General features: G+C 33.7%; 1 protein-coding gene across 7 annotated transcripts in view; it reads left to right on the top strand.

The window, feature by feature from the left end:
• The window catches only part of LOC145258267 (E3 SUMO-protein ligase PIAS2-like), a 319,485-nt gene that overhangs the window by 118,384 nt on the left and 177,050 nt on the right, over positions 1–24,051 (top strand). For all 7 annotated transcript variants that reach the window (XM_080116258.1, XM_080116255.1, XM_080116257.1 and 4 more), the window contains one exon: positions 7,430–7,536. In XM_080116258.1, coding sequence (XP_079972384.1) covers positions 7,430–7,536 — 107 coding nt within the window. The remainder of the gene's footprint in view (positions 1–7,429; positions 7,537–24,051) is intronic.

Raw genomic sequence — 24,051 nt, 5'->3', positions numbered from 1 at the left:
TCACTGGACAAAGCGGGAGAGGGCAGAGCGGTAGCTCTAGATATATCTAAGGTTTTTGACAGGATATGGCATGAGGGTCTCCTCAGGAAAATTAGATCATACGGTATCACTGGTAGAATACTTAACATAATTAAATCCTTCTTAGATAAGAGAAAAATCCAGGTTGTCCTCGACGGTCATACATCTAAACAATATGATATAAATGCGGGAGTGCTTCAGGGATCTATCCTTGGACCTCTGCTGTTCCTGATATTCATAAATGACCTCCCCGACAAAATTGCCTCTGAGATGGGTATATATGCTGATGACACCACACTCTATAGCAGGCACGACAGGAAAACAAATGAACATATACCTAAAGTAATGGCAGAAACACTAGAGGATGACCTCCAATCAGTAGTGGAATGGGGACAAAAATGGATGGTCACGTTCAATGCCGCCAAGACTAAACTGGTTTCCTTCAATAATTACAAGAAACCTTCTCTACCACCTATAGCAATGACCAACGACTCTTTATCTGAGAGTACGTCTTTCAAGCTCCTTGGCCTAACGTTCACAGGAAACATGAGTTGGAACAATTACATCGAGGGCATTGCCAGGGCCGCTGTGAGGAAGGTGGGCTCTCTCTACCGTGCTAGAAAACTTCTAACACCCGAAAGTATCCTGTACCTCTATAAGGCTACCATTCGCCCATGTATGGAGTATTGCTGTCATATTTGGGCTGGTGCATCGGCTACTAGTCTCTCGCTCCTTGACAGGGTTCAAAAGAGAGTCACAAATCTGATAGGCCCTAAACTAGCATCTAAGCTTCAGCCTCTGTCCCATCGTCAAAACGTTGCATCCCTCTGCCTGTTCTACAAGTATTTTAATGGTGAATGCTCTGATGAACTGCAAGCACTTGTGCCCCCACGACGTGAGCACCCTCGACAGACCCGACAAGCTGCAAAATCCAACCCCCACACTGTAGAGATCCCTAGATGTAAAAGATCTTTCTACTCCAGTAGTTTTTTCCCCAGAACTGCTAGACTTTGGAATTCCATTCCAGGTCACTGCTTCCCCAACTGTACTGACATGCATAAGTTCAAGTGCAACGTGAACCAACATCTTGCTGCCCAAATCCCTACATAGTACCCCAGTAGATGTTTCCCCTGATAGTAGCCCCCTACACCAAAGTGGCAATGTGCCTTGTTTAGGGTGAAAATGTAATTAAAAAAAAAAAAATTCTTGTCCTGGAATCCAGTAAGACCAAGAGACTGCAAAAAAGATATAATATGACATATTTAAATGGTCAATTGGGGAGAGGAAAATTATGTTCCCAACTTCTTTACAAACTCAGTCTTTGAGATGAAGGAGGAGAACTTTAAAGGAATATTCAAATATCTATGTATCGCTTATAGAGATCAGGTGTTAGCCCCAAGAGGGCCCTTGATTTCTCAGAACTCAAGTAAAATGAAACAAAAAGCTAACTTAATTGCTGTTGACATAGGGTCCCTAATATATAAGACAGAGACTCAAGTGCAAGTCCTAGTACTGAGAAATATTATGAAAAAGGGAGATAGTTTGAATATGATCGAATGTCCCCTCTCTCCACTGCCACTGATACCAGTTTTTCCTTTTTAAGTACAGTGTGTGTGGGGAGTGGTCTGTTTCTGCTTTGGCCTAAAATGCTTCTGCAATATTTTGCAGAGTACTTCAAACATTTGTCTGAATTTTTGGAATAAACATTTCCTTGCAGAACCCATAAAAATTTCATAGTTGCTTTTGTCACTAAAAATTACAAATACAATGAAATGTAAAATTTGTCAATGAAAGTTTAAAACTAGCTGTATCTACCTAGAATGCAGCAAAGTTATTTTAATTTTTATTTGTTGCACATTTTTTAACTCTTATCTATATATTAATACGATAGCATTGTGTTATTTTCTGTGTCACGTTTACATCCAAGTCGTTTAATTGTTATGTACTTCCATTTCTTGTCATAAATAATTTTTTAAAGAATTCTTCATAAGTTTTGGTTTCGATTTCAATTATGGCTGAAGGAACTCAAGTTTGTATATGTATATATATATATATATATATATATATATATATATATATATATATGTATTTTTTTTTCATAAGTTTTTATTTCGGTTTCAATTCAAGCTAATACACCTAATATCCAATTTACCAAATTTCCACTACTAACAATTACTACGTCACTGTCCCATTGACCACTGTACACTTATTAACCCTTATCCTCAAGTGGTCTCTGGGCCTTGGTAAGTGATGACGCCTTTGTAGGGAAAAAAAATATTACGTAAGTATAAATCATGTAGAATAGCTGCATAAATATAATTATACGTAATAGTTAACTAAAGATAATCATCCCATAAGAAAACTGAAAAGCTAATAGAGAATTTAATGTAAATGAATGTTTAAAAGAATATGTAAATTAGCTAGATCTTTTGCAGATGAATGCAATTCTACAACCCATATATAAGAATGTTGTATTTTCTTTTTAAATTAATAGAAAAAAGGTTTTTTGAAAAAAAATAAAAGGAGTTATTAATAAAACTTTTAGTAAAAATTGTGTTCAGGTTGTTTACTTACACCTTCTTGATTGGAAAAAAATAGCCATAAATTTTTTTAAAGTTTCTCAAAAATAATTGGAGCATTAAAAGGTTAAAAGAACTAATATACTGTTAGTTTTAGAAAATGGCTAGTATTTTTTGTCAGTTTTTATTGAGGAATTCACAAATAGTTTTATTGATAAACAGTTAATATCAATTGATAATATTGTATTTAGCATGTTCAGGCAGATTAATCAAATAGTTTTATAAACTATGTCTATATGATAACATTGTCACATTCTGTATATTCTGTTGACACTGCAAACAATGAATACTTAACTGGAAGTAATCACTTTAATGGACTCTGTGACAGAAGTAGAAATAATTCCATCTCGTGCGATACCTTTGCTTTCACTCAACCAAGTCATCAGCAGCAACTTGAATATGGATGGATGCACATTTTAAAGATTTTTCTTGCAGTAATGACCGCCAAACAACAACACATGCCAGAATCTACTGAAAAGAGTAGGAAAAAAAAAAAACAATTAAGAGAGTGTTGAAGGCACAAGGCTCAAATATTGTCTTTTCAAAATCAAAAATACAATGGACACAACTTGTTGGAAGTGTGCATTGAGAAAAGAAAATGCTAAGCATGTGTTTAATCTTCAATCTTGGCAGATGTTCTCGTCTCAATCCTAGGAAAGATAGAAAGGATCATCAAACCAACCCAGAACATTGTCACTAGCATAGCTCATGATTTTTGTATGCAACATCAACAACTGGCAAGAGCAGCAGTAATACTCAAAATTATGCCTTTACATGTTGTCATAGCTCTCCTGCAGAGACATCATCATCAACACCAGGTTAATTTGGTTTCTGGAAACAAATAAAATAATAACTAATTTTCAGTGTGGCTTCCAAAAACATCGGAGCACAACAGACCATTTAATTCGTTTAGAAACTTTCATCAGAAATTCATTTATACAAAAAAAAGCATACGACTGCTATTTTCTTTGATCTTGAAAAGGCGTACGATACCACATGGAGGTATGGCATCATGAGACATCTCAAAGAAGCTGGAGTGAAAGGAAGACTACTCATCTTCATCAACAACTTCATTAATAATAGACTATTCAATGTCCGTGTAGGAACGTGCCTATCGGACATCAAGGAACAGAAAACGGGAGTTCCACAGGGAAGTATTTTGTCGGTAACATTATTCAGCCTAAAAATTAACAATATTGTTGGATACCAACCAAGGTGTGGATTACTCTCTATATGTTGATTTTTTTAATTGCATACAGCTCGAGACATATCCATCTAATTGAGCGTCAACTTCAACAATGCATTGACAAAATAAAAAAAAAATGGACAACTAAGAATGGCTTCAAATTTTCCATTAACAAAACAAAATGTATGCACTTTTGTCAACTAAGAAAACTGCACCCAGATCCTCTTTTAAAATTAGATGATATTCCGATTCCTGTTGTAAATGAACATAAATTCTTAGGGTTAATACTAGACAAAAAACTTACATTCATCCCTCATATAAAACATCTTAAAAATAAATGTAATAAAACTCTCCAGCTAATGCGGGTCATTGCCCACACAGATTGGGGAGCGGACAGACAAACCTTATTAAAGTTATATATATCACTAGTGCGATCGAAACTAGACTATGGAGGCTTCATTTACGGTGCCACCAGAAAGTCGTACATAAAGATATTGGACACCGTTCAACATCAGGGCCTCAGGCTTGCGCTGGGAGCCTTCTGAACTTCCCCCATCGATAGTCTCTATGCAGAAGCCAATGAACTCCCATTATCAATTCGACGCGACAAACTACCCTTGCAATACCTGACCAAAATTCTCTCTTACCCAGACAATCCTGCTTACGACTGCATTGCAAAGTCACTAGATTACTCGTTCTATGATAGGGAAAAATCACAACTAACAAATCCAACCTCTAACTGTACCTTCAATCCAAATTACCAAAATCTATATGACCAAAAAGTAAAAGCTATAAAACCTTTTGTTCTCCGTAAAAAACCACTAGTAGAAGATGCAGGTATCACAATCACCAATATCCATAATGTCAACCAATTAAGCCTTCCACTCTGGCTACTAAAACAACCTGAAATTATCCTTGACTTAAATAACCTCCCAAAAATTCAAACTCATCCACTAACCTATCAAGAAAAACTCCTTATCATTCAGGAAAAATACCCAAACCATCAGCACATATACACAGATGGGTCCAAAGACAGCAACAAAACCGGATGCAGTCGTATCCACTAACATTACCTTACAGACGCGACTACCAGACCATGCCTCAATTTTTAGTCCGAAGCCACAGCCTTAGATATGGCACTAGACCTCATCACTGACCTTACCCACAACAAATTTATAATTTTTTCAGACTCCCTATCGGTACTCGAATCCTTATAGAATAAAAATTTAAATAACCCACTACTCATCAAACTATTACAAAAAATACACACTCTTTCACAAAACAAAAGTATCAAATTCTGCTGGATCCCCAGTCATTCTGGAATTCAGGGCAATGAAAAAGCCGACATAGCTGCCAAAAACGCTTTAAAACTCCTTAAAAGCAATATAAAAATTCCACATTCTGACTACAAACAACAAATAAATAATCCCATTATGAAGAAATGGCAAGAAAGATGGAATAACTGTCCAAATAATAAACTTTTCAAGATCAAACCCACAATAGAAGAACGATTACCAGATGCCAGAAGATCACGTAGAGAGGAAGTGATTTTGTCCCGTATTCGCATAGGACACACGCACATAACCACTCCTTCCTGCTAAAAAAAGAAGACCCTCCAAAATGTTTTGCATGCCAAAAACCTTTTACAGTAAAACACTTTCTTTTGGATTGTGGCGATCTCGCGCATATCCGGCAAAATTATTACAATGTCAACAATATGAAAGAACTATTTAAAAAAATAAACTCCAACAAAATACTAACATTTCTGAAAAAAGTAAATCTATATAAAAGAATATAACTTTAATTCAATCCAACTTTACACCCCCAAAAAAAAGAAAGAAAGGAAGCACATCACCTAATGATACAAAAAGTCTGATTTGACTCACTGATTAAATTAAAATATCTATTCCACAAAAAAAAAAATTGGAACTTGGCATTAAATAACAAAAAAAAAAAAGGTTGATATGCTGTAAAACCAAACCAAACCTAATCAAATTCTACCCAATTTCCACCACTACCAATCATCTTGCACTCATGGATGCTTATCTTCAAGTTACCTTCAGGCTTTGATAAATAGTGATTCCTATTTAAAAAAAAAAAAAAAAAGCAGTGAATGGTACTTTTTAGATGGAATCTTATTTTCAATCACTCTGAAATGAATTGTCATATTTAGGAAAATAAAACTCTGTGTTCTTGAAGGCCAACCCTTTGATTACTTGAACCAATTAGTCAAATTCAGGCCAACAAGACTATTACATAGTATCGTTTTTGCTGAGAACAAACTTGGACGACTGTTTACCATAATATATTATTTCTTTGGCTTTTAAAAACTGTTTTTATTTTCTTTCTTTTGTGGAACTGACATTCTCATCAGCCTTACTACAATATCAACTAGTGTGACCATTTTTCATTTTAAAATTTGAGAACTGTGAACATCGTCCATGAAATAAAGCTGTCAAGGAGTTTAATTCACTGGAATCAAATAACATCTTAATAAACAATTTTCCGGTAGTGACTAAATTCTCTTTATACAACACTAAAAGCAAAAAAAATGTGTGTGTGTGTGTGTGTGTGTGTGTGTATATATATATATATATATATATATATATATATATATATATATATATATATAATATATATCTCATTGCAAATTTATTTCAATTTATATATATTTTTATCCATTTTATTGCTAATTGTTTTTGATTAAAATGTTTTGTTAGACTCAAAATGCAAGTACTGTATGATTGAGAATATCAATAAGTCTGTAGGAATATAAAGGAGGACTAGCATAGCAAAGATAATTTTCTTTTTGTGTTTTATACATCTTTAGAATAATACAATGAATATGTAATGTGAGTCTCAGACAGGCTTAAATCTGATAACCTCAGAGGAAGATTATATCTGGACAGTATAGTGAAATGTGTGCATAATGTGGAACTTTAAGGGTCTGGTCACATTGAAAAAGTGGATGAGAATTCTTGAATTAGAAAATCTTTCCCTTTTAAGGAGGAAGTTTCTAAGGAATATTAAATTTACAAGTGATTCCTAATTTTATGTATGATTAATAAATGTAGAACAATTGAGGTAACGGTCAGTTCACAAGGAAAATGGAGTGGAGGGGAGCAGTCATAAAGATCGACTTGAGCGAAACAGAGATAAAAACTGTCCAGAGATGGGTTAGCTTGGAAGTTAATTTCTTGAAATTATCCAACACATGCCAACATGTAAAACAGATGTTAAATCAAATATGTTGATATTGTCATCATTAATCTCCTATGATTCTTGCAAAATAACAATTTCCACAACATTGTTGATGACTTTAAAATTTTGACAAATATAAAGTGATGGATTTTGTCTATATTCAATTGCTTTAAAATTACTGAAATGCTTATTTTGCTCATTAATAATTTCATATTCTAGGATAGAACTTATGTTGCTGAGTTTAAAGCATATGTTGATAATGATGCAGCAGTAATGAGTTATCATTCCAAATGATACCAAGTACAAATATCGTTACAAATAAGTTCATGTTTTTACTTTCTTCAAATTTTTGTTTGAATCTATCAACTACTACAAGGAAAATATTTTCTTAATCTTAAATATTTTTAAAATATTGTTTTTATTTTTATTGATTTATTTATTGTAGACGAAGATTTCCTGGAAGAAATACCAGTCCTAATCAAAATGCCAGTTCCCAACCCAGCTCCGATTCCGGTTCCACATCAGTTGGCTTTCAAGGAAAACAAGGCTCATGTGAGCATATCTCTTTTATTTTTTGAATATTTCTGTACTTAATATTCTTATTATTTTCAATAGAATGAAACTACAATGATGCAATCTTTACTTATGTTAATTTTGTTTTTAGAAAGAATAAAAAAATTGAACTTAAATTGTATTTTTTTACATTGCTATTCTCATCTTATATCCAGAATGTTTCATCGGATAGAACCTCCATCTTTCTTCAGGTGCATCTTTGGGATTCTTTTAAGAGTTTCATTTGAAATTCTGTATGGGTTTCAGAGTTCGACATAAATATTCCCAAGTTTAAGATGATGCACCTTAAGCTTCTCGGTATATTGGCTGAAATGTTGTAATTATAACAACTAAAATGAGAATAGTCATCTGAATAATATAAATTATCAATCTGGATTTGAAAAATTCAAATATTTTAGAATTCTTATCTTTTTACAATAAATAAATATAAAGTAATAATATATGCTTCCGATTATTTTTATGATAATAAAAAATTGAAATGCTTAAGTCTTCATTTTGAAGGTAAGTTTCAAAGCTGTAATCTGTATTTATTGGAATATTCTTTCCTAAACTCTGAAATGAATTTATAATGTGTTATGAGAGATTGTTGAAAACTGCAGAAATAGTATCTGTTCAGCAATAGGAGTTCAAAAAGAAATGATAATAACCTTTAAGATGAAGAGTAAAGCTATAGTACAAGATGTTATGTGAAATGTGCTTGACATAGTTCTCTGACAGCCAAACCTAGGTCTTCAGCAGAGCACTTTCTGCCATATGTACAACATTCAGTTGGTTGATCCAAAGTTTTACTAGTTTGCTCAGAATGTTAATGTTGCTATATCAATATTCAGAGAAGTTGAGTGACATGACATTACCTTCATTGTTGCTGACACTCTGAAGACCCTTGAACTTTTCTTGGCCTGACTTTTGATATGTCTTTGAATGAGGCAGTAAGCGACCTGTTGTTCTGGCACTTGATCTTCTAGTCTTGACGCGCATTTTCATCAGAAGGATCATCACATGTTTGTGATTCTATTGAATTGTTGATCAGCTTCTTTGCATGCTTCAAGCTTTTTTGCATTGCCTTTGAAATTGTCCTTTTCTTTTATGAAACAACAGATGTTCTCATATATTACCAGATTGCGCCAAAAATAAAACTGAAATTTTAGGAAGGATTCACTGCAAGACTAATTGATCAATCAATCATTATGAATTTTGGAATATCTGCTAGGCATAATGCATCCAAATGTGGACTATATTTAGTTTAATTACTTGAACCCCTTTGTGAAAATTCGGATATCTCTGATTTGTGAGAACTTTTTTAACAATAAATATTAGACATCAATCAATTAATGAATGTTAGACACCAATCAATGAATGTTCTCCAAATTTCAGTTTCTTTTAAGTATTTTCAAGTGTTTTCAGAAGACATAATACAACATCCCAGTTGAAAATTCAAGTATATCAGATTTTCATTTAATTTGATACATAGTCATTAGACATGAATTAAGCAAAATTTTTCTTAAACCTTAAATTTTAGACATTTTCTAGAATAAAAAATGTATAATGAATTTTTATCAAAATTATATGTTGATTTTCATTTTTGTAAGAGGAATTAAAATTGGTTGAAACTGTTCTGTTTAGGGCATGAATTTTATCCATCTTGGGGCAAATATTCTTATGATATGTGACATTCACCTGGCACTGCCCGTGTAAATAATTTGAAAATAATTACACATATAATTAGGTTTATAATTTTTTGGAAGAAAAATAAAAATAACATTTGAAATATGAGATCAAGTGAAACAAAACAATTTTTTAATTTTTTTCCTTGTCTTCTAATATATTATTTTATGACCCTAACCAATAATTATCTCTAAATCACATGTAATCAATGGTGTTTTTAAATTTTCTAAAAAATTTAACCCTTATTGAAACTTGAATGCTCTCTTAATATATCAATTTCTATAACACATAAATATGACTTTATATGTAAGCAAACATTGTTGAACATAACACAATTGCATGATTATAATCACGGTTGCGGATTCAGATGGTAAAAGTCCGACTCCAACAATTCCTGGGATGCCGACTCCAACTCCTTGACCTCTCTGTGGAAATCTATTCTGCAGATTCATATACCAGCCTCTCACACCTGTTCAGCAAGCATTTTATAAATACTTTTCATGTATATTATTTTTTACGTCTAACATTCACTTGTACGATAAATATACTCACATATACACTCAACCAGCTTTATAGAATAAGTTAAGATAACAAAGGGATAAAAAATTTACAATGAAATTTTATGCTATCAGTTCAAAAGGGAATATGATATTTAGGGATAGCAGGCCATGGCATTTCAAAGCCAAACGCTTCTCATCGGAAGACACATGTAAAGACACATAATAGACAGAAGAAATTTTTTAAAAGATAATATTGTCTATGGAAAAAGGTTTAAAGGAAAAACAGGAAAAAGCTATAAAGGGCTATAGTAGCATGGGTTGCTTCTTATTGAAGTACCATTATTTTACTGGTATTCCAATAATATATCTCTGTTATATATGCATATATAATGGTATTATTTATGCTTATGATCAGCCTATGAATACTTTCAAATCTGCCATGGCAAAGTTACCACTTCAAGCTATATATTTTCTTTTTCCTCACTCCCCCAAATCATCTGTTATTGCATTTTTCATTCTGATAAACCTTCTATCACAATATCAGGAAAAAAAAGCTCAAATCTATAAAAATAAAAAAGTGCTGATTTTGCTCCATCTTTCTGAGTTTCAAATAACAACACTATTCATTGGATCTATGAGGGGTGTGCGATAAGTAATGCCCCTGACCCACTTCCCATAGCAGTAGAGCAACGAAACTTGACACAGTTATTAGTCTTTCTCTACATAGGAACCACCCAGAGTTATGTATTTCTCCCATCGTTTGATGCAGTTCTGGAGACCGTTTTTGTAGAACACCCCAGGTTGGTTCTCCAACCACAACGTGACTTCAGAAATCAAGGCTGCATCATCTGGGAAACACTTTCCTTTCAAAAACAACTTCATGGCTGGGAAGAGGTGAAAGTCAGAGTGTGCAAGGTCAGGAGAGTAGGGAGGATGGAGAAGGATTTCATAACCACACGCTCGTGCTTCTGATCTGGTGACATGCAAATTGTGGACTGGAGTGTTGTCCTGCAGGAGGAGGGTACATTTGCTGATCTTGCCCTGCCTCTTAATTTTGATAGCTTCCCTTAATTTCCTCAAAAGTGAAGCATAATAGGCTCCTGTAATTGTGGTACCCTTTGCCAGGAAATCTGTCATCACTACTCCGTCCTGGTCCCAGAAAACTGTGAGCATGACCTTGCCAGCAGAGGGCTGCACCCTTTCCTTCTTTGGAGGTGGTGAGTCCAAGTGGTTCCACTGCATTGACTGGGCTTTTGTCTCTGGATCATAGTGATGGACTCAGGTTTCATCCTGTATAATCAGTCTTTTGAAAAACTTTGACTTATCTTCTTGGCACATCTCCAAATTCATCCTTGAGCACTCGACGCATTCTCGCTTCTGAAATGGTGTGAGCAACCTGGGAATCCATCTGGCAGACACCTTATGCATATGCAAATGGTCATGAATTATAGTTTCCAGAGACCCTGTACTAATCTTGACATCTTGGGCTATTTGGCGAATAGTAATGCGCCGATCTTCCAAAATGGCAGCCTCAACTTGACAGACAGATGCCTCATCAATGGCAGAAGGAGGGGCGACCAGGTCTGGGGGCTGTTTCCACAGACTTCCGGCCATGTTTGAATTCATGATGCCAGCGTTTTACAAGGTCATATGATGGAGCATTATCGCCATAAGTTTCTTTCATTTCATCAAAAGTCTCCTGTGGTGTGCGTCCTTTCAAATGCAAAAACCAGATCACATCTGACTCCGTTCAAACACCTGTAAAACAGAAACCACAATTAGTTCAGAGCTGTAATTTGCCACATAACCCGTAGGGATATAAATCATTGCACATGCAAAATTTCAGTTAGATCAAACAACTGGAAGTGGGTCAGGGGCATTACTTATTACACACCCCTTGTATATACTCCCGTCAGTAGAATTTTAGTATGAAGCAGTTGTACTTTCCAACACCCTGGAAAACCTCATCAGTATGCCCTATATTTAAGAATTCAGGTGATAAGTCATCTCCTTCTCAGTACAGACCAATAAGACTCCTGTGGGTCATGAGTAAGCTGCTGGAATCCATATTAAATAGAGAAGTAGTCAACCACCTTAGCAGCAATAACCTTATTAGTGATACGCAATATGGTTTCCGTTCTGCTAGATCTACAGCAGATGTGCTAACAGTTATATCTCATAGGATTAGTGAATCTCTCAACAAAGGCTTCCTTTCTAAGGCAATTTCTCTTGACATATCAAAGGCCTTTGAAAAGGTATGACATAAAGGCCTACTTCACAAGATTCCCAGCTACGGTATAACTGACATTGTTTGATAACACTGTTATCTTAGCAGAATCCTAAATTATTTTACAATTTTAAGTCATTTCCTGAAATATCGGGAATGTTTAAGAGAAAATATATGGTCACTTTTTCCTGGTAATTTGCCCCCCCCCCCCTCAGCTGTTTTACTATTCCAAAATCGACTTACTCTAACCGGCATATCACTATTTGTCTTTACCAAAGTCACATTACACAATGTACAAGATTTGGCCTAGATATTTTCTTTTTACTATTATGGTTATGGGTTAATGCATAAATATCTGGTACACTTAGGTCTAGTTTGCAATTGTCTTTATAACATAATAAGTTTTTAATTAGAGTAAGATGATTCGTGAATTTCTTTACTCTGATTCCTATTTTTTATTGCTTCACTTGTAAGCTTATCATATTCACTAGTTACCTTTGTTTTCTATTTTGTATTTTTCAAACCACTTTCTTTGATAAATGTATGATTTTCATATTCTGATGTAGCTTTATCATAATCTAGCATATTTCTATTAAAGAAAAATGTGATAAACTATTGAAAATGAAGGAAAGGAAAAATCACTGGCAGACAGTGTGTCAGCCAGAATCAGCTGTTTTTTTGTGTAGATTAGTTAGTTGTACATAATACCATCACATGGTGGCAGCACAAATTAATTTAGACCTATTTTTATTCAGATAAGATTGTAATTCTGGGTCAGTACTGGACTAATCCAATTGATAAATTATATTTGATTCAGGAACTGGATAACTTTTGGATTACAATCTGATTGTAACACGATGTAATCCACAGTGATCTCACTCAAAGATAGAATTTTCTGTGTCCCGTCGGTCGGGTTTTGAGTTTGCACATGCCACCCTCAGCAGTCCGCCTCCATGACTGCAGTCACACCAAAATTTTCCCTACACTACCCCCTGATCTCATGATCATAAACTGGGTAGGGAAGTAGTATATGTCTTTGTCGGATACTCCTTAGCAAAAGTGGGGTTACTCGGCCAGACACAGCTAGCCCACGATACTAGGCCAGACACAGCTAGCCCACAGCCAGACACACAAATTAATTTTTAAATTTCTCATTTAAAAACGACTTTACATACAAGTCGATTGAATCGCATTGTAAGTTCTTTTAACAGCTACGACTTTTTTTTTTTTCAAAAACAAAAAAAAAATCCGACTTGAATTGTACTCTCAGCAAAATAACTCTTTCGTTCAAAAACGGCACGCTTTTTTTTTTCTTTTTTTTTTCAGCACAACAGGATTTCAGTTTCAATTCTGCATTGAAAAATAACTTTTAGTTCTTTTAACAGCGACCACTTTTTTTTTTCCAAACAATAAACTCTGACTCGAATTGTACTTTTATAAAATAATTTTTGTTTAAAAACGACAACTTTTTTCTTTTCAACACGGTAGAATTTCATTTTAAATTACTCGTTTAATTGTAATGCATACAAGTCGTCCGAATCGCATTTTTAGTTCTTTTAATGGTGATGACTTTTCTCGCAAAAACAAATCTGACTCAAATTGTACTTTCATTAAAATTAATCTATCGTTTAAAAACAACACCCATTTTCCTTGTCAGCACAACAGGATTTCATTTTAAATTCTGCATTGAAATACGACTTTAATACATACAAGTACACCAAATCGCATTCCAACACGTTCATTTAATGACGATAGTTAAAGAAATCCGACAAATCCCACTGGGAATAACAAATAAACAAAAAGACATAAAGTCTGACTCACTTCATATCTTCAACCTTTGCAATTTGACACGACTCATTCAATTCTCCCTTTGATAACGCATTTCAATTTTCAATGCGACTTTTAATTTTCCAGGTTCAACGCGAATCATTTAAAATTTCCCATTTCATCTCGGCCGCATCGCCCCCATAGTCGAAATAGCTTCTAATAGAAAAAAAACCTGGACTGAATTCTTGGCAACATTCTCCACTCTAACACGTTCAGTACGGTTCTCGAGATCTCAACTGGACTCAACTCGTCCCCAACCTCTTCACTGCCGGCCTTATATTGTCTCATTCATGCAAATAAGGATGTGATCAAACCTGACGATTTGTCGCCTTTCTGTGTCCTGTCGGTCGGGTTTTGAGTTCGCACATACCACCCTCAGCAGTCCACCTCCATGACTGCAGTCACACCAAAATTTTCCCTACATGGACCGAAATATGTTGATGAAGTAGATGCATTGCAGTACAAAATATATATCTCCAAAAATAAAAGTAAAACCATACAAAAACTGCTTAATTGTGCAACTGATAAAACCAAACAGGAAAACCATGTAAAAAAAAAAAAAAAAAAAATTATTGGCGTTAAGGAGTTGGAGTCAGATAAAAAAAATTCTGACTCTGACTACTCTTAGAAATCTGACTCCGACTCCAGCTAAACCCTTCGACTCTGCAACCCTGATTATAACATTTGTATTTTAAAAAAATTTTCTAACTTTTTTTTTTTGAGAGGGGATTCAAAAAAACCAAAAAAGAATGTTCTATAAATATCATGAACATTTTGGGTTCTTCATCGAATCATCTTCAGGTAACAAAAAAATGAGCTGGAGAAGAGAAGAGGATTTCAAAAAAAGAAAACATTTGAGAATGATGTGTGTTAGGTCATTAAATATAAAAAAAAGTCAAATTTGTATAGTTCCAGAAAAGCATTTTATAATTTCTGAGATGCTATAATTAGCGTCACTGCATAAATTGTATTTACGTTAAACATTTTAAAATATTGTTACTTGTTCTACATGTAATGTTATTTGTTTTAGGTTGTGGGGTTTTAAGAAAGATGATTTTTAAATTTTTAAAATTATTTGCAGAATATAATATTGTTATATTATTAACTAAAATTTGTCATAAATTTAAAGGAGTGAATGCTTGTAAATTGAACTAGAATTTACCAGGTATAGAAAAGAGTAGTAAAACTAATGTAACTATTAGCTTTGATGTTGTTGTTGTTATTCCAAATGGATTAGAATTTAAAGATAGCATTGTTTTTACTGTTTTTTTTCTAATGTTTTGTTTTTCTTTTTTGTTAGAGGGCTGAGTTATTAGTTACAAGATTTTGGGTTTTTAATTTTTTGTAGTAAATAATTACAATTATTTTTAGGCTTTTTTTTATATAAAATTTTGTTGCATTTAATTGCAATTGATGGAATTAAAGTCATGCTCGATATTATTATTATTAATAATATTTAAAAAAAATTTGAATCATTAATCTGATTTGTTCAACAATTAGGGAATTTGTTATTAATAAGGGCTTGTTTTGGAGGAAATGAGTTTTTCACGGTTAGCATTATTTTTAACAATGTTCATTTTGTAGTATTAAACATAATGAGAACATTAAGGAGTAGGATTTTATTATTTACTAGTGAGGGTGCCCAGCGTTGCCCGGGTGTGTGTAGGTGGTTTAGTAAGGAACCCCGAAAAAAAAAAAGTGGTAGCAGCGGGTAGGGGGGAGGGATAAAACAACAGTAGGCAGCCTAGATGAAAAGAGATAAGAAAAGTGGTAGTAGGCAGGCAGGCTCGAACTCGTAACGCGAAGGAGAAAAATAAGTTAAAAAAAGTGACGCCTTAGCTGATGTCTCTATGGTGTGACCGGAAGTCCCGAGCGTTGAAATTAAGCGTAGTCGATCCAACCGAGATGATGACTTTGCGAAGATATTGACACAAAAACCAACCCCTCCTTGTAAAAAACTGCCCAGTTGAGGGTGAAGGAATTAATGTTTTTTGGCCAATTTTTCGATATTTGTTATCCGAAGGATCAAGCTCCAAAACGATACTGATTTGGTCAGGTTCCGACATGCCTGTCAGAAGTTTTTGACAGACATACAAACACACACATTTTGCCTTTTATATATTAGACTAGCCTAGGTGCCAGCATTGCCAGGTATGCGTTGAGCAAAAAAAAAACTTTTAAAAAGTGGTAGTAGGCAGGCAAGCTTAAACCTGTACTACGAAGGAGGAAAAGTACATGAAAAAAACATGTGACATCTTTGCCGTTGTGTCCATCGCCAAACAAGAAGAGTGGCGAAGGTTTAAATTAAGGTTAGTCAATCAAAAAGAGGGAATGACTTCCGAAAATATGATCAATAAAAGCTACCCCCTCCTTGTAGAAAAGTGCCCAGTTGAGGGTGAAGGAATTAATTTTTTGATATTTGTCGTCCGAAGGGTCAGGCTTCAAAACGATACCTATCTCGTGAAAATCCGTCGCCTCTGTGGAAAGTTTTAGGCAGTCATACAAACAGACAAACATACTTTTAAACAGACAGGTAAGAGTTATATAATAGACTAGCGGGGGTACTCAGAGTTCCTGGGTGTGTTGCGGTAGTGTAGTAAGGGTGGAATTAAGAAGCAGTCTGGTGGGGGGGGGAGAAATAACAAGGTGGGGAGAGGTGTTTAGAAAAAAGTGGTAATAGGATGGAACCCGCAACGCAAAAGAAGAAAAGAAGGTGAGGTTAAAAAAAAAATGTTAGTAGGCACACAGGCTCGAACTCGTAATGCGAAGGAAGCAAAGAAGGGGAAAAAATATAACCCGTTAGCCGATGTCGTCATCGCGCAAACAGAAGTTGCGTGCGTCAGATTTAAGCATAGTCAATCAAACGTATGATAATTCAAATGCTTTGCTGCTTTTTCAAACAGTTTCGCTTTATACGAAAAAGCCAAACAAGACGACGCCACGGTGGGAATTTTGTTTAACTCAATCAAAAAAAGATAGAAAGTGTGTCCATTTGTGAATCTGAGATATTGTGATCTGGGAAGTATGCAGAAACTTCTTGCGGAATCTAACCGATGCAAGAACCCCCACCCAAAAAGCCTTTCGCAGTCATATACAGACGCTCGTGCCCATTTTGCCATCCATGATACTTGGATAATTGTGGAATTTGTTGACAACTTTTTTTTTTAATTGGCATTAATGATAATGAAATAGATCGTTGTTTTTATCATGCCACATTTTTACAGATTTAATCAACCACATGAACATATTACATTATGTCAAATGAAAAGTACTTGGAGCTATCATTATCAAAGCTCAACAAACTACAATATAATTACATATGAAACGAGTAACAATATTTAAAAATGTTTAATATGAATACAATTTTGTGATGCTAATTATGTTGTTCACAGAATTTAATTTGTTAAATGCTTTTCTGTTAATACACAGAGTATTGTTTTTTTACATTTAATGACCTCATATTCTGTGTTCTTGAATCTTTTATGAAATTCTCTTTTCTCTAGCATTTTTTTCCTCTTTTTTTTTTCTCTTCGCCTGAAGATGGTTCAGTAAAAAATTGAAAGTGCTCATTGAAATGCTCAGTAATTTTTTAATTATCATACTAAAAAGATTATTAGGAAAATTAAAAAAAGTATAAATCTATAACCATTAAAAATTTATGTTTAGTAATGTTTGCTTAAATGAAAGAATGCTGCTTAAATACATACAATTCATATACATCACTCAATAAATTCCTGGTCTGAAATGTAGATGGCACCACTAATAAAAAAAACAAAACAAAACAATTTTTATAACAAAATTTAGAAAGCTGCCATCAAAAATGAGATAAAAAGTTTTCAAGGTATTGGCTGAATCCATCCTACTCTCCGGATCAAACTACATGATGTTCGATCTGAGAAATTTGATGGATCATACACTAAGCTGCTTTCATGGTGAGACCATGTAAGAGACGAAATGCTATATGGTTGCCTTCAACGCATAGACAACACTGACTTTTGGTGCTGGCTGGGTATGTCTTTCAACACAATGAACCTGCTGGAAAATTGTTCCTATAGTCTCCATAGGTCAAGTGACGGACTGGAAAACCCATATTACTGTCAAGATTTTTCTGAAGAAGGACACTAGCCTCTTAGGATTATAGCATGAGTGAACGAACATTATGCCACACAAACTTTGTGCGTGTTTCATCAATTGATAGATGACCTAAGAAGAAGAAAAGGATGCTTATAAAATACTAACCTTCACATGATACATGCAAAATAATTTATTATCAGATTATTAGTTTACAAAATAGTTATTTAAGTGAAGTTACTGTTGCAAATTTTCAAAACAATGGAACTATCTTGTTTGCTGATAAAGCATTGCTTTCTGATGATTAGAGAAAATACTGTTCAAACAAAGCAATTGCTTGATAAGTGCTGTTCAGACTCTGTCAGAAAAAAAATGGTAAAGACTTCCAAGTTTGATTTTCACTTTTTAAAAGAATAAAAGGGCCTATTGGAAAACCATTAGAGATCACATCAGATACTCCATGGAATTATATCGTTACTCTTTCTGCTAAACAGTGTGCAAATGAGACAACTGAATCTTATAAAATCAACCATTGAAGCTCGTGTTCCCACACAAAAGTTCCATAACAAGCTCCACTCTTCTCAACGGTTCACTTCAACCCCCATTGTTCAAAGGCAGCATGCATTCCACCAATTTGTCCGCTATAAATCAAGTATAAATAGGCAAAAGTTTATAGAAGTTAGAAATAACTATAAAAGTGAAATAGCTGCAGCCCAGAAAAGGTATACTGAAATAACCAGGAAACGTATTGAATCGCAGAAATTAAAAAAATTTCAATTTCTGGAAAGTTTATAAAACTTCATAAAATTTATAATAGCATGGTAAATAATGTACATTCAACAAGCACTATCCAGTAACAATGAGTTTGCTTGCAAGAAGGCTGAACTGCTTCTCTGGCTGTTCGCTTCACACTCCACCTTAAACTCCACAAACCACTCCCTCCCAAATTTCCCTTTGAGGACAAAAGCCACATAGGTAGATTTGAAATCATCCCTTCTCATGTCCGTGATATCATAAAAAAAACTAGACACCTCCAAGATGTGTAGGCCTGATCTTATCCTTGCTATATACTAATAAAGTCATTTAGCCCCTCTTCTCTCCAAACTCTTCAACAAATATCTTGCTAATTCTTACTTATCTAATATCTGGAAAGTTGCCTCACTAATACCAGTATTCAAGAATTCTAGCAAAAGAAGTGATTTGTTCTATTATCGCATTATTAGTCTCCTCACCCTCTTCACTAAAATTTTTGTCTTATCAAAATTTTGTCTTTGTTAATCCACCAACTCATAAATGCTAACCTTCTTTCTGATCAACAGTATGGATTTAGGCAAGCCTGTTCTACTGCGGATGTTGTGAACACATATATCATACACTGGATAAGGCCAGGGAAGCCAGGGCTGTAGCCTTTGATATATCGAAAGCCTTTGATAAGGTTTGGCTTAAAAGTCTTATGAAAATAATTCATGTGATATTTATGGACAAATATTTAATATAATTAAGTCTAGGTTGTCCTCAGTGGTCGTACATCCAAACAACATTATACTAATGTGGGAGTGATATTCATAAATGATCTCTCTGTTAAAATTGTATCTGAGATGAGTATATTTACTGATGACACCACCCTCTAAGATAGACATGAGGGGGAAAAAAACGAATGTACACATATCCAAAGCAATGGCAAAACCCCTAGAAAATGACCTTCAATCTGTAGTGGAATGGGACTGTAAACATGTAACGCGACTAAAATTAAGATTCTTTCCAACAATTACAAAAACCTTCTCAATCACTGATTGCCTATCTGTGAGCTCATCGTTTAAAATTCTTAGTTTAGCATCCACAGGAAACATAATCAGAACAAATATATTGAGAACATTACCAAGGCTGCTGCAAAGAAAATAGGCTCCCTCTACCATGCTAGAAAATTATTTATACTAGAGAGTATCCTATATCTCTATAAAGCCACCATTTGCTCATACATGGAATATTATTGCCACATCTGGAGAGTTGCATTTACCATTAATCTCTCTTGCTTAGACATGGTCCTAAAGAGTCTGCCATTTAATTGGTTATACATTATTAGCTAAGCTATAAACCTTGTCCCATGCCTGTGTCTATTTTATAAGTACTTTAATAGAATTTGTTCTGATGCATTCATAGCACTTGTGTCTCATCCCTTCACTGTTCAGAAAGCCTTCTATTACTCTAATAGTTTCTCCCCTCAAACTGCTAGACTTCGAAATTCTCTGTTTCTTATTTCCCTGACTGTACTAATATGTTGAAATTAAAATGTAATGTGAATAGACATCTCGTGGTTCAACTTCCCACATAGTCATCTATAGACATGATCCCAATTAGTAGCCTCTCACATCCAAGTGGCAATACATCTTGTTTCAGGTGAAAAAGAATAAAAATAATCACCTCTTTGAAAGTTGTTTTTTGCTGACTCTTTCCATAATGTGAGTAGTAAAATCGAAGAAGTGAATAAGCCAGATGCAATAAAATTTACAACCTCAAATTTCCCGCTTTTCTAGTGACCAACCATGTAGTGTGTGTGTGTGTGTGTGCGTGTATATATATATATATATATATATATATATATATATATATATATATATATATATATATATATATAATTTTTCTCCAAAACGTTTGGCCTTAATGGAGGGGTAACTAAAAGTTGCTGCCGTGGTTTCAAATGATCTCGAATAACAGCAAGGGGAGGGAGACTTGATTCCAAATATTTCTCATATGTTATATCTCCTGCTCTTTTGGAAATAGAGTACTATTGTGAATATGTCTAGTATCAAATAATCTTTATACACTGTGAAATTTACTTTATGTATGAAAACCAAAAAAAGGAAGATATAAAATGACAAATATTTGGAATCAAGTCTCCCCTTGCTGTTATTTTAGATCATTTGAAACCATAGCAGCAAGTTTTAGTCTCCCCTCCATCAAGGCCAGAGGTTTTGAGGAAATATCAAATATTTTGTAATTCATATGCAAAACTAGGAAAACAAATGATTATGATTGAAACATTTTATGGCTGCAAAAAAGTGCCAAAAATAGGCTCCAGATGATAGATGATCCCCTTAATTTGCAACCTTAAAGGCAAATGTCACATATCCCAATACACAATTCAGGTCATTACCTTTCCAATGAGCCTTCATTTGTTAAATCCTGATCAATAGTCACTGAGATTTGGAACTTATAAAATTGCACAAAAAAGATGGTGTGTAATATATATATATATATATATATATATATATATATATATATATATATATATATATATATATACACTTCAGAATAAAATTATCCAACAATCAGCTGGTATGGAAACCTGTGATTATAAGATTTACAAAATATTACTGGCAGTAATATTCTATAAGTATTATCCCACATAAATAAGAATTGCTCGATATACAAGATAGAGCAAATAAATCAAATTTTAGTCGTTCAGTGAATTTAAAAATTTATGATGTGAAATGTTTGAGTTTCAGATCAAAGATTTTTATTAATCTATGTAAGACAAAAGAATACATTAGAAATATTTTAACTCCTTATCCCATCGGTTTTCGATGTCCACCATCTCTTCTGAGGAGAAAATATTAGCAAATAGTTATAATGGTATACACCTTATTTGCTAAAGTCAGTTAGACATGAAAAATCACAATAAAAAATTGATCGAGTAATTAAAAGTCATAGAGTAAGGTAAGTTAAAGAAAAAGATATAAAAGTTAACATCCAAATTGCAAGGTAAAATCCGGAAGTGAATGTTCTTGAAAGCAGTGTGGTAAAATGATCCAAACTGTATTTTGGGTAATCCACATTCCAATGTAATGATCTGAATTAGGCATTTTCCTGGAGTAATTTTCCTTTGTTATATAATGGGTCTGGTGGATCTTTTTATTAATAAACATATGAATTGATATATTTAATATTTCACTCTAAAATAACTTTCAAATTATTAATAAAATTAAAAATTAAAAAACTTAAAGCCGCTTTAGCAGACAGGCCATGCAAAATAAGAGAAACTGAAGTGGTACAAAAAAGGAAAAGAAAAGTGGTGTTATAAAAAAGCGAGTATAAAATAAAATAAAAGGGGAGGAAAGGAAATGTATTAATGCATGGGGAGAGACAAAAAAAAAAATAAAAAAGAGAGAAAATAATAATGAAGAAATAGAGGGGGGGATACATAGAGAGAGAGGAAGATGAACTCCGTAGAAGTCAATAAACCTTTATAAAATAAAGTGACAGGCCGCGAAAATAGGTCAGAAAACTCAATGTGATCCCAGACATAAGAAAGAAAAAGAAAAGAAAGCAAATTAAAAACAACGCATGTCAAACAGAAACCTACCCTTAAACTAATTTCATTTTAATCTATTTAAATCAATTTAAATCCAGTCAACTCAAATAATATTATCTAATACATAGAGTACTATTCTTGTTAATTTTATACATATTGATGATATCCTTTAAATGAGAAAGTTAAACTGAAAATTTAGGACTATAATAATCTGTGTAAGTAATTTGTACAACTAAATCTAGGTGTATTAATAAAACGTGTTATCAAATTTATAATACTAATGATACTTACTGTAAAATAATAATAATAATACTTTACTGAAAAATATCAAAAAATTAATAATAATAATATTTATATATTAGTAGGTACCGGCACCAGCCTTAAAATTGAGTTAGAATCTATAAGAAATGGCCAAAGCCTGTATCTCATTTGTTTGAATTTGCTTTTGGATAAAAAAAATACATTAAAGAGTAAATCTTCCTCTTTTGTATGTTTTTTTTTTGTTTTTTGTTGAATAAAAGTTCTATTTTACTAATTTTTATGACACCAACAAAAGTGATAATATTGTGAGGTAAAATGTAATTTTTTTTATCTTGTCAACAAAATCATATGCCTTATTTTAAACTTGTGTATTTCTGCATTTAACCAATAAAACTTAAAATAGCATCAAATTAAGCAAAGAATGATCTTTATTTTCATATAAAAATTGTCACAAAAATTCATTTTGAAAATTACTGTATCATTTATTTTACCATTCAAACCTTGGCAAATATGATATCAAATTACAGTTCATTCAATATCAAAATTCTGAAGACTTCCTGAAAGCAGATTACCAGTCAGTGAGGATGTCACCACAACGATTGCAATATCTAGTCCAGTTATATCCAAGGCATGTAGAAAGAGACTGGTAATTCAACAAACTTAGGCTAATGATTATGAAAGTAACCTAGTAAACTCATCATTGCTCTCTGGGTCAAAAACAATTCAGATAAAAAAAGTAAGGCAGAAAAAACTGAAAGAAGAACAAGAAGAAGTCCACACCAAGAGAAAAGTACTGACAGAAAAGATAGTCTTCTCATGACCATTCGAAGCAGAAAGATGAAGAGCTGAGAAGGAATAAAGATTTGTTGTCCTTTCCTATCTTATTCAAGATCGCTTCACAAGAAAAGCAAAAAAGAGAAAAAGGAGAATGAGTTGAAAATCAAACAGATGAAAGTTGATTTTCTTAATCAGGGCTGGAAGAGAAATGGTGAAATGGTGCTATGAAAGAACATAATAATAACCAGGATACCAAAGATGTCATCAAGTGCATTATTGAACTGATAGGATAAGCAGCTGGCAATAATTGTGGAAAGATAATTGATATTGTAGCGAGAGATATATTTTTCACACAGCGATAAATCCAAAAAGCCTACCATCAGAGAGATCATCTCTTAAGTATGTTGACAAAAGGCAGGTTCTGGCCAAACAATAGATAGCTGAAGCATTACTGCAGCTGAGCAATGTAGACTTGCATTCTGATCGCACAAGTAGGAATCACCAAAAGATTGTGAGCTACCAACTTTCAACAGTTTCTTTATATTGATGCACTTCTGTATTTAAGGTAGATGCAGATAATTTTATAATGTATGTAGCCACTATCACTGTTATCCATAAAGTTAGCCCGTATGGTTACAAAAGAGAGAAAAGTTCTAGGATCCTTGAAACACCACGATATGTATTTGTTGTATGTACCGTTATCTACAGAAATTCCTCACTCAACAAGTTGATGTGTTGTCATTACTGAGGAGGGGGGGGGTCCTTGTCAAATGGGTTTGTGTGTCATTATTCATGTGATGTCCTTCCAAAACGAGTTGATGTGTCGTTTTTCTTGGGAGATCCTCACCCAATGG

Source organism: Euprymna scolopes, chromosome 33 (assembly GCF_053919585.1).
Source record: "Euprymna scolopes isolate OS-2025 chromosome 33, ASM5391958v1, whole genome shotgun sequence".
In the NCBI taxonomy this organism is placed as follows: Eukaryota; Metazoa; Mollusca; class Cephalopoda; order Sepiida; family Sepiolidae; genus Euprymna; species Euprymna scolopes.
Note: the sequence above shows the minus strand (reverse complement) of the source record. Positions and strands in the feature narration are given on the sequence as shown.